The sequence below is a fragment of the Mauremys reevesii genome, linkage group 7 (assembly GCF_016161935.1).
Source record: "Mauremys reevesii isolate NIE-2019 linkage group 7, ASM1616193v1, whole genome shotgun sequence".
Taxonomy (NCBI): domain Eukaryota; kingdom Metazoa; phylum Chordata; order Testudines; family Geoemydidae; genus Mauremys; species Mauremys reevesii.
Genome location: NC_052629.1, coordinates 34,201,796 through 34,214,643, shown reverse-complemented (window position 1 = coordinate 34,214,643; position 12,848 = coordinate 34,201,796). Strand labels below are relative to the sequence as shown.

At 41.2% G+C, this 12,848-nt stretch overlaps 1 protein-coding gene across 1 annotated transcript in view; it reads left to right on the top strand.

Moving 5' to 3' along the window:
• PTEN (phosphatase and tensin homolog) overlaps nt 1-12,848 on the top strand; it is a 106,367-nt gene that overhangs the window by 57,195 nt on the left and 36,324 nt on the right. The window contains exons 4-5 of the mRNA XM_039547624.1: nt 1,478-1,522; nt 9,648-9,691. Of these exons, the coding sequence (XP_039403558.1) occupies nt 1,478-1,522; nt 9,648-9,691 (89 nt within the window). The remainder of the gene's footprint in view (nt 1-1,477; nt 1,523-9,647; nt 9,692-12,848) is intronic.

The window sequence follows — 12,848 nt, the reverse complement described above, 5'->3', positions numbered from 1 at the left end:
TGGTAAACAGTGGCAAAGTTTGCAGATGATACAAAACTACTAAAGGTAGTTAAATCCAAAGCAGACTGCAAAGAGTTACAAAGGGATCTCACAGGTGAAATTTAATGTTGATAAATGCAAAGCAATGCATATTGGAAGACATCCGAACTATGCATATAAAATGATGGGATCTCAATTATCTGTTACCACTCAAGAAAGAGATCTTGCAGTCACTGTGGATAGTTCTCTGAAAACATCCGCTCAATGTGCAGTGGCCGTCAAAAAAGCTAACACAATTTTGGGAATCATTAGGAAAGGGATAGATAAATGAGAACGAAAATATTATATTGCCTCTGTATAAATCCATGGTACGTCCACATCTTGAATACCACATGCATCTCAAAAAAGGTATATTGGAATTGGAAAAGGAACATAAAAGGGTAATAAAAATGGTTAGGGGTATGAAACAGCTTCCATAGGAGGAGAGATTAAATAAGACTGGGACTGTTCAGCTTGGAAAAGAGACCTTGAAGAGGGGAATATGAGAGGTCTGTAAAATCATGAATGGTGTGAAGAAAGTGAACAAATAAGTGTTGTTTATTCCTTCAGATAACTTCATTGGGTGATCCCCGGTTCTTGTGTTAACAGGCAGCAGGTTTAAAACAAACAAAAGGAAGTATTTTTTTCACACAGCAGATAATCAGCCTGTGGAACTCTTTGCCAGAGGATTTTGTGAAGGCCAGGACTATACCAGGGTTCAGAAGAGCTAGATAAATTCATGGAGGGCAGGTCCATCAGAGAATATTACCCAGCCTGGGCAGGAATGCAAAACTCTGAAGTGTCCCTAGCCTCTGTTGGCCAGAAACTGGGAACCGATGGTATGTTTCTGTTCTGTTAACTCCCTCTGAAACACCTGGCATTGGCCACTATAGGAAGACAGGATACTGGGCTGGATGGAGCATTGGTCTTACCCAGTATGGCTGTTGTGTTTGGTGTATCAGTACAGGTGGATCAGTAAACTTTACAGAGAAGCGCATAAGATATGTTTCTGGTAAATATTCTGTGTATATGATTACATTGGAAGTAATTATTATAGCCATTTTTTATTGAAATAGTTAACTAGACATCCTTCTGGTAAAAAATGTAAACCTAAAACGCAGTAATACAAGTTTAAAAAAACTATATTGTTGACAAATGGAGCATAAATACTAAAAATATATTTTGTAATTAACAATACAGGCCTAAAACCTGCTGCCTTCACTTATACAAGTAATCCTGTTGATGCTAGTGAGGCTACTTGCATGAGCAAGGCGTGCAGGGTTGGGCCCCATCACTGTGTCTCAAGAGATATTGTGGGGGAATAGCCTGAATTTCAGACTCAAAACTGCTTAGTTTGAAATTAATATGAAAACGTTTTTTGTATTGTAAATATATTAAAATATCTTTGAAATAGTAGTAGCCAAAATACATTTATGTAAATTGCCTTTTCTCTTTTAAGGTTTTTGGATTCAAAACATAAAAACCATTACAAGATATACAATCTGTAAGTATGCTTTTATATCTTCATCTTTCAAAACAATGTTATAAACATAGCTCATGAGTGAAAATGATTTCTTTTTATGCTTGGACAGAACTGAACATACTGTTTTACAGATTTCTTAAAACAATTATTTCAAGAAAACTAATTGAGAGCACTGTTACTTCATTTAGTAAAGTGTAATGAAGAAATTACATGGAATGCTGGTATGGGCTCGTGTTACTTGATCTACTTCAAGTTGCATGGCATAGAGCCCATAGAGCAAATTCAAGTTGCATGGCATAGAGCAAATTCAGAAGTAATTCACATCATGGTTTCTGGTAATACATTAATGACATCTTCAGTGATGGAACTGCAAAATAGATATCTTCTGTTATTTTGAAATTTATTAAATAGCACTGTATCAGTAGTATACACTTTATTTAAACAGCTCTATTTTGCATAAACATGAACTCTTGCTATCCCCATGTGCAATTTTGAATAAGTCCATTGCAACAGCTAGTGGAGTTGAGCTTGCCTTACATTTATAGGTATAATGCTTCTGTGGATTGAGTAGTTATACATACATTTATCTATGATCAAAATACTTTGTAGGATTTTGCTAATTATCTCCTCTGTTGTCTTTTTCCTTTTGTTTTAAACCTGATCATGAGCTTGTTTCTGCGTTCTGAAATGTACAGTTATGTTGATTTCAGCTGAAGTTTGCGAATATACGTGTTTCAAAAATAAGGTGCAGGAAAAAGTAAAACTTAATAGGAGTTAAAATGAGGAGGATGTGATAAGAGCCATTGTTCCCTTAATACAGAGAAAAAACAAGAGCCTTTGATATGTGTTTTTTACTGTCCTGTTTTTAACCTGTCACTGTTTATGCCAGTTTCAAATGACACGCTCGGTAATGAGCCGTTCAACACTCCCTGATCTTGTGACTAATATCAAGGCAACACGTCACTAAAAACTGAAGAAGCAGGAAGAAGTTAGTATTCTATTTCACATTTTTCCAGGAAAAAAAACTGGCTCCTACAAACAGGCTTTGGGGGACAGAGGGGATGGAAGGATAAAAAAATCCTTCACTCAGTCTTGACCATTCTGGTTAGAGACTAGCAAATCTGCAGGTATCTGCTGTGTATCCACAGATGTGGATATCCACAGACCATTTTTGCAGATTGCAGCATGGATGTGGATATAAATTTTGTATCTCCACAGAGCTCAGCAGCACACACTCACCCAAACAGAGCGGCTGTCACCCAGCCTGCAGGCTCCAGCTCAGCTCTCTGAATCAGTGTTGGACATTCTGGGAGTTGTAGTCCCCAGCTTGCTCGGAAAGAGGAGGTAAACTACAAATCCCAGAAAGCTTGCATCCGAAGAAGTGGGTATTCACCCACGAAAGCTCATGCTGCAAAACGTCTGTTAGTCTATAAGGTGCCACAGGATTCTTTGCTGCTTTCCCAGAAAGTAGTGAGCCAAGCACCATTTTGAAGGTGAAGTTCTTCGTTAAACAGGCAGGCGGCAATGGCTACGTGCATTAGAACTGCCGCAACTGCGTAGGGGTGTCCGAGCCCCCCATGGGGAGGGCGGCGCTGCATAGAAGGACCCAGAATTGTAGCCTCCCTGGCTGGAGCGGGGAAGGAGGTACAGAGGGGGCAGCAGGCCTCTAGGGAGAAGTGGAGCTGGGGGGTAGGGGGATGGTTGGGGGCTTGACATAGCCCTGTGTCACTGCTGCACAGTGACCTGAGGAACTGTTTAGAGCCCTGAAAATCTGCAGATATCTGCAGCTCGCAAATCGGATGCGGATACCTTTTTGTATCTGCGCATTTCACTCTTTCCCTGCTTGGTTAACTCAAGACTGGTGCAGGTGACTTAATGTCCTAGAATCTCCAAATTTACTCTTTGGATGAGGCTTTCATGTGAAAAATGTGCCTAAAGAGGATCTCTTTTCTCCCCCCCCAGAAGTGAATTGATTGGGAACAGGTTCAGAATAAAATGACTCTACAGCTGTGGTAAACATATTTTTTAAATGCCACTCATCTGTGTCGAGAATCCAGGAAATCTCTTAATTCTTATTACATGGACAAAATCTGTACAAATGCTTACACTAGGTAATCATAAATTTGAGTAGGATTATAAAAGAGGTAATTCAGAACAGTATTGGTCTCCGAGGTAGGAAAAGGATCAAATGCTAGCTTTTGGGCACCGTTGAGGGGCATGTTAGTTATGGCATCTATGTATATCAGTCCCCAAGACATTCCTTCCCATTGTAGTTACTAACTTATAATTTAAAAATGAGCAAAGTTATTGACAGTACTAATTTTCTTACATGAGTATTGAAAAAATGAGCTGGGGTCCTGTGGAAAAAATTTGATCATGTAATTAGACTATCATAACAATGGTATATGTGAACTTTTAGTGCTTGACTTTGCAACCTCAAAGTTGTTTTAATGTAGTTTGTTGTATGAAATCTCAAGTAGTATCTACATTAGACAGATGCATCAATTTAACTTATGGTTTCTAAACCATTTTAGTTAAATTGGTGTTCAAATTGTGCAGATAAAAGCCTACTGTAACAATTTGGCATTTCACTTTCTAGAAAATATTTGTAAATTTAACTGTTTTCTTCTTTTTTAATTCATTCTTTCCTGTCCTTCACTCTTACTTTCTTGTATCAGACATCTTAAACCACTTGCTCTTAGTTTCCAATATTCTTATTTAACCCATGTTTTCAGTTTTATCCTCTATTTTCATATACCCCAAAATTGTAATCTCATTTTATTCCCAATTTTTCCTTTGTTCCCCCTCCTCTTTAGTATACCTCTTTTGTACTTGTACACAACTTCTTGCAGTCTTCTCCTTTGAGTAATTAGTTGAGGCTGTTCCTTTGTGTGTCCTCTTACTTCTATGCAAAGTTCCTCACCATGGGGGAAGGTGGGGGTTTAGTTGGCTCTGGCATGAAGCCACATGCTGAAAACAGGCTGTTGCCTTCTCTTTGGCCTTGAGACCTGTCAGCCAAGTTGATGGATAATATCTCATGTTTGTATGACAGCCAGGAAGGTGCAAATTGCTTGCAAGTTAAATCATGGCCATTTTAAAGCTTAAGTGACTTTTCAAAATTTTGAAGCCACTCAAGCTGCTAGGGATTCCTGATGGCAAGATTGGCTACAAAAACACAGCTGGAGCTTGGATGAATTAAAAAAAAAATTGAAGTCTCAGAGGCTCATTTACTGTCTTACATTTTATTACAGTTCTAATTGGATTTTTAAACAGAAACGTAAAATTCTAATTGTGGAAAGAATAGGTAAGATTTAGTACTTTAGTGTCAGTGTGCCTCATGCGTGAGATTGAAATCTTGCATAGCAATGTCTGAGGCTGTGTGCGCGCCTGGTGCCTTTTTGTACTCCTGTACAACTACATAAAAGATGGATCAGCTGTGGCCCTCCCACCATTCCCTCTTATCAAATATGACAGCAAGATGGAATCTAGCGACTGTCCTATCCACTACTCTGAGAGCTTCAAAACTTTTGTGTTTTTAACAACAAACTGCGAAGAACTTTGTCATCTCCATTTCTTCAAATTGGATGTTTCCTTAAAAAACAAAGCAAAAACCCCACACTGGCAATTTCTCAGTATATACCCCCTTCAAGCAAGATGTGGATGGCATTAAGTTGGCCAACCTCAACATGGCTAGTACCCTTACAGAATGCTGCACTGGCCATGTTGGGCACCATCATTCCATGTGTACTGGAGCAGATCCCCCTCCCACACATTGAGGAAGAGAAGATTTCACTCTACAGTGGCATCATTAGCCAGGACACTCATGTCAGACTTTGATCTCTAGGAGCATGTGACAATGGAGGTACAACAGCCACCTTAATCTGTACCTAAGGGAATCATCACCACAAGTTGGGTAACTGGACTTCAGAGCTTCCTGGTCTGGATTACAGAGACCTTGGGTACTGAATCTCAGTACTCCAGTAAGAGTCCCTAAAGCTATTTGAAATACTAAGCTTTACAACCATTGCCAGGATCACCCTCCCAATCAATGAGGGTATACTTGAGCTGTCAGTGGTACTATGGCACACCCTGACAACTTTGCCCTATACATGTATATGAGTGGAAAGGAGATACCAGGTGATTTCAGAAGGCTTTGAACACGTCTAAACTCTGGGGTCTCTGGTGGTATCAGCGGTACAAGAGAAGTCTATGCTTGCAAAAGGCACATCAAAGGAAAAGGACTTCTTAAAAAAAAAAAAAACCCTCCAAAACCAAAAACCTGAACCTCTTCAGACACAACAGATATTCTTCCACCTCATTGCAGCTCTGCATTGTGAACTACAAAGCCCTATTTGCAAAATGTAACTTCCTCAGCTGGGAAAGATAAATTACTTCTGTCTGAAATTCTCCAGGAGAAAAGGGGTGGAACTGAAATGGATTATAAAAGGGCTAGGTGGTGGTCAGAAGAGCATTGCAAATGACCATGGATGCGTCCAAATATGGTTTGAGATCGATGACCATGGCTGTCGTCATGAAGAAAATCTTATTCAATCATCCTGAAATGACTGCTAGCATTCAGGCTTCCCGAAAGAGGTGCAAGCCATCAGAGAGGGACCTGCCTTTTGAAGGGACGGAGCTCTTTTAGATGCAGAACAGAGGAAAGCAGCCCATTTACTGAAGGACTCTTGGGTCACATTAAGATTTGTAGGGATCTATACACTAGCTTCTATCAGAAACAATACAAATAGTAAGCTCAATAAGAGGCACTTTCCTTCTCCTAGAGCAGACAACCGAAGTATCTGCCAAGGGAAAGACCATATACTAGAAGAGCTGCCTATTATAGTCTTTAGGTTTAGTTCTATTATAACAGGCAAACAGATATTGATCATCACCAACAGCTACCCTGTTCATTTCTACACCATATTCCCCACCTGTCCCTCAAGAGACTTTGCATGAGAGCCTATTTAAAAAAAAAAAAATTGCCCTTGTTGCTTCATCTAGGAAATACCTCAGAAATACAAAGGAAGAGACTCACTCCTGATACTCTCTTATCCTGAAGAGGAAAGGGATCCTATCCTAGACCTGAGGAGACTGAACAGATATATATGCCGCCTCAGATTCAGGATGGTAACCTTTGCCTCCATCATCTCATCTTTTCAGGATCAAGACTGGATCTGGCTGTCCTCTCGCAAGACATGTACCTCCACATAGCTATCAGCCTGGCCAATAGGAAGTACTTGAGGTTCACAGTGGGGCCAAATCACTACCAGTACAAGGTACTGCCATTCAGACTCTACATGGTATCGAGAATCTCCACAGAATACCTAGTGGGTGGTGGTGGTGGCAGCCCATCTGAGAAGACAGGATCCACATCTACCATTACACTTGACTGATCAGAAGCAGATCCCAGCAGGAGACAGCAACAGGCCTAGAATATATACATTTACATGCTTTCTCTCCTCCTTTTTTGCCTGACTTAGATCTCATGGTGAGCTTTGAAAAAACTCTCATCCCATCACAGATTATAGAGTTTATAGGAGCTATGATCCGTTCCAAGCCAGAGAAAGTATATCTGCACAAAGACAAGTACCTGTTGTTGTGAGGGCTGCTACCAAGATAAGATAAAACCAGCCTATAACATACATGCTTGCCTTGGGATATTGGACCACATGTTGGAATATGTGTACATGACCCTGTTTACCAGAGTGGCCCTTATAATTCTGGCTCAGATCAGTCTACTCTCTACCAAAACACCAGAAGGTCAGAGTACCACCTCATGTTCTTGCAGAACTGGGATGTTAGAACCCAAGAACATGTTGGAGCATAGTACTGTTTTCCAGCTCCTCCCTGACAAGGACACTAATCATGGGTATTTCAGCAACAGCTTAGAGAACCCAACTGGACCACCTGCAAATACAATGGCGTTGGCCCTCAGAAGACTTGAGACATTACTCAGACATCCTGGAACTCAGAGGCATCATATTAGGTAGGAATGACATACAAGTTGTCCTCCAAAATTCCAGTGCAGCTCCTGATGGACTATGCCTCAGCAATGCACTGTATAAACAAGCCATGAATTGCCATCTCATCACCTCTCTGTAAGTCATCAAACTTTGGACATAGAGCCGTCAATACAAGATCACCCTGATGGTTCTCCACATCCAAGGTGTCCACAACAGTCTGATGGATTTCTTGAGTAAACTGGTAACAATCATAAGTGGTCACTGAAGAGGTCCATCATAAAACAGATATTCCATTGTTGAGGGAGAGAACTGTTTGCCACCAAGCACAACACCAAGTGTCAGAACTTTTGGTCTAGAGGGGCCATGAGCTTGGGGTCTTTACGAGACAGCTTCATTCTGCAGTGGAATTGAGGTGTACCTTTTCTTTGGTTCTCCTGGTCCCTCATAGTGATATCTGAAATCAAATGAGTCAGAACCATCATCATTTGCATAGCTCCTTACTGGCGAGGGTAGTTTTGGCTGACAGACTTGCAACAGATGTCTGTTTAGTTGCTTGCTCAGCTGCCAGACTGCCTGGACTAGATATCGCAGTACCACAGTCATATACTTCAGACCTGAAGTTACTACATCTGACAGGCTGGATGTTGGCTGGCTAAGTACCATGGATAGCAAGTTCAGGGTATCCTTTTACAAAGCAGGATGACATCTACCAGAAACACTTGTCTTAATGGAAAAGGTTTTTGATGTGTGGCCCAACATAGCTTTCACTCTGCAGGCTATACCATCAAAGATCCTCAACTCCTTGCTGCCTACCTTTTAAAATGCTCTGGCCTAGAGTTCAGTTCCATTAAGGTCCCCCTTGCAGCGATCTCTGCTACCCATCTGGCGGTACAGTTATGCTTGGTCTTCCTCTTGAGTTATGGTCATGGGCCCTCTTTGAACCTGTCAGAATGCTCTTTCCTTCATCTCACTCTGAAGACTGCATTCCTACTTGCTTTATTCCTTTGGTTAGGAGAGCAACTCTGAGCACTATGGCTGATACTTCCTATATAATCTTTCATAGAGACAAGGTGGTGTTGAAACCTTACCTAAAGTTCATCCCCAAAGTGGCCTCCAATTCAGATGGAACTCAGTTAACTTGTATTCTTTCCAAAGTCCCACTGTACCCTGGAAGAGAAGGTAAACACTGGATGTTTTCAGAGTGTTGCTTTACTACATTGATTGAACTAAGTAGTTCAGATTGTCTACCCACTTATTTCCGGCAATAACTGGCCATTCCAAAGGCCAAGCCATCTGAGCTCAGAGAATATCTATGTGGATAACACAATGTATCTCATATTGTTTCCAGTTGGCTGGTATATGTTTCTCTCACGGCATCAGGGCTCAATCCATCAAAGCTCAAGTGACATTCTCCTCCTGCTTCAGAAGTGTGCCAGTTTCTGAAATGTGCAAGGCAGTGACATAGAGTAACCACTGATCTTCAGCAAACATTTGTGCTTTGGACTTAGCCACAAGGGCAGATGGCGAGTTCAGGACAGCACTGTTCAACTGATGCAACTGGTACTCCTTATTTCACCCTCCAGAAGGAGTACTACTTACCTGTCACCTGCGGTGGGATCCACACTGACATACTTGAACAGTTTTTCTTACCCTGCAGTTCTTTGAGATGAGGATGTCTGTGTGGACCCTATAATAGATCCGCCTTCCCTGCTTTCAGTGTCTTCAGCTAATGGAAGTTTCAAAATGTGAGGGAACTGAGGGAGAGTCACAGCCACTCTGCCCTTTATGCCCTTGTACGGGAGCAAAAGAGAACAGGGTGCATGCATGACCTTGATGAACACAGCTATTCCAAAAAGTCTGATCTTGCTCATGAAGCATATGCATACTTAAAGGGAGATTTACAATGACTACAACATCTTAAAGAATCACAGTTACTGTAGGGTAACCATTATTTTTCAGCAAAATCTTTTGAATTTGCCATAGCAACTTAACCAATATATTTTAAACAAAATATTCTGAATTTCATGGACCAAGTCTAGCTGTGGTGTTGAGCTGTAAAGGTGATGTGGACTTAAGTTTTTTTTTTCTTGGCTTTCATATGCTGATCCTTACATACAAAAGTGTGATAGACACCTTAGACTTACCTAACATACTTATGTTGAACTTTAATCTTTTCTTTTTAGATGTGCTGAAAGACATTATGACACCGCCAAATTTAACTGCAGAGGTATGTTTGTGCTGCCTAGGGTCTAGGCTATTGGCTTTTTTTCCCTTCCAATCTCTCCTTTTATTTTTCTGAACTAAGGAACAAAGTAAAACTGTCAAATATTAATGTAGTGTTTGGGGGGAGAGAGAAGAATGGTATTAACATAACTTAAGATTCCTTCATGAGACGCTTACTGTGGTGCTTGACACTGTGTAGAAAGTATATTCTTAGCAATTATCTGTCATGGGCTAAGAACACAAATAGTTGAAATTTCAGTGTGTAAGCCTGAGGTTATGACTTAAAGCTGATTTTAAAACCACCTATGAAGTACTCCTTTTAATTTGATCAACACTTAGTTTACCAAAAATGGAGACTTTTACTGAAATTGGGACAAAGGTCCTTTCTAATATACAAGAGTCCATAGAATGAAAATGGAGAATAAGCCATGCTTACTGGTCAGAAGGTACATCTACACTGCAATAAATAACCTGTGGCACCAAGTCGCAGAGCCCAGATCAGCTGACGTGGGTTTGCAGGGCTTGGGCTGCGAGGTTAAAATTGCAGTGTAAACGTTCCTTCTTGGGCTGGAGCCTGGGCTCCAGTCTGAGCCTGAAAGTCTATGCAGCAATTCTTAACCCCGCAACACGAGCCTCATCAGCCTGAGTCAGCTGACTCAGGCCAGCCACAGCCATGCTGTGATTCTTTTATTGCAGTGTAGCTCTGCCAGAAAGTTCTGGAATCAGGGCTTCCCCTATATAAGGAATTAAAACTACATAACACTTCAGTATTCTGCCGTTGTTTAAATGGGGCAGCTCAGTGTCACTCTGCTTTGGAGCTTTGCCAGCTAGTGAGGGGATGTTTTGGGTGCTACTGAGAATTCTGCCTGTTGACCCTCGTTAACTAAAGTCTTTTGGTAGGACACCTGCTGAAAGTAAATGAATGTCGCTGCTTCATGTCAGCACTTTTCTCTAGTGGTGGCTCTAGATTCCTACATGGTAGCATTGGCAGAGGAGTCTCTCTGGACACAGTGCATTAGTAGTTCACTTTCATACCATGGTTCAGAATGGGTATATAGAATGGGTGGATAGATAAATAGAAGCTCTTCAGCATGGATGTCCTAAGAGCATTTGAAGGAGCTTACTTTGCTTCAGATGGCACTCTAAAGGGAAGCACCTCCAGCATGTTATCTAACAGAGTGGATTTTAGCGTTAATGGGCCATGCTGCAACTGTAATCCCTGAGACTCCAATCTAAGTTCATTAGGATCTCCAATACCCTTCTTCTTATCTAGTCAGTGGTGGAGTCTCCTTCAGTGTTTGTTCCAAAATTTTCCAAAGTGTGGGGTGTGTGCCCCAACTGGGGAGCATGGACAGAACTCTCAATCCTATTCCTGAGTCTGTGTAATTTTTTTAGTAGAAGCTAAATCTCTAGCTGTTATGGTTGCAAAAGAAACCATCAGAACACAATCAGAGTTTAGCTGATTCTACAGTGTCTGCCTGGGTTTACAGAGAGGCAGAAAAAATCATTTCAGTGAGTGCTAACTCATTTGTCACTTGTGATTCTTTAAATGTCCTCTTAACTATTTCACTGATTGTCAAAGCATGTAAGGAAGGAGAGGAAGCATCCTATTAAGATAGATTCCAGGACTTCCAAGAGTAGGAGGGAGTTGTGCATAAATGAATTTGTGTGGGCCTTTAACAATACATGACCAGATGTCGTCATTGCTTTCATTTTTATTTTGCATTATGAAGCAGGAGCTTACATTTCGAAATCACTGATTTATTGAAATCCTTTTACTCTGGAATATTATGAAGAGTCCTTAACACAGTTGAATGTTTATGAATCATCCCAGTTGCTCTATCTTGCCTTAGCTGAGGTTGCTCAGTTAGTTGCATTACTTTTTGTATTTTTGTCTTTTCCCTTTCATCACAAAAACAGTAAGCCACCTTTGATATCTGAGAAAGTGACTCTTAGACTCCCCTTCTTCTATACACTTTGCCTTTCCATAGGAGAAGAGGAAGCTTTAGTAATTAAGGTACTCAGAAATGAGAAGTGATTTTGGGTGCTCAACATGAAGCATCTCGAAGATGTCTGATATTCAGACGGTGGGTTGTCAGCCAAATCAAGTATCTTCCTTCTGTGGCAAACGAAGTCCAAAACAAAATGAAAAGCTATCCAGAACAAGACCATGACCCCCTGTAGACCCATAGCTCTTAGCCTAGGTTTGTGTAACCTTTAAGTCCTTTCCTCTCAGTATTGTCTCTCCTTATTTCAGGGATCAAGCTATCTTTCACCCGTCTTATGCTTCAACTTCCCTCAATTCTTGCCAGTGTGTAGGGATTTTCCCACAATCTTTAGGTTGGTGGTGTAGAGGAGCCTGGGCCCTCCCAACTACTTCAGGATCTAGCCCTTGCCCTGGGTCTCTGAACTGGGAATCATTTGGGCATTCCAAACTGTCTTGCTGCACTTTTTCCTAGGGCCATTTCATACATTTGCCTTAGGTCTTCTCTGGAATCTTCAGCTGAGCCCTTCCTAGGCCTATGGTTCCTTCTTGGCAAGGAACCATGCGAGCCTTGACTCAGCTCTAGTCCCTGGAGACCTTTCACAACAAGCTGTTCTTCTCTTGGAACTTTCTTCCAGGACTTCCTCTGTGGCTTTCTCTCCAAAGGGAACCTTGGCTGGTTCTCATCTAAGATGGAACCTACCTCCAAATTTTGGTGGCAATATTCTTAGATACAGCTCAGAATATTGTCTCCCTTACCAATGTCATGTTGGTAGTGGCTAAAGGACTACTTCAGTTTCCTTCTATACAGCTGTCTAAAGGGCCTAAGACTGTAATCTTCACATGGAAGTGACCATTTTAGGAATACTCATTCTTCCATCTGAAAGGAAGCATAATGGTGCATTTTTACTTTGGGGTAGTTTGCAAGACTAGCACTCATTTCTGCTGCTTTGATGGAATCTGAATCTAGTTGTGAAGTGTCATGGACCCTCCTTTTAAAGTCATGTGAATCTTTGTTCATTTTTGTCAGTTATTTGCGGGGGGGGGGTGTTGCACTTTCTGAAGACAACGTGGATATCCTGTGCTGTGAGCCTATAAATTGTCCTTGCAGTTTTTTTCCAGACAAAATAGTACTCTGCACTGCACCAGATTTTTCTGCAGAAATAATCTCATGATT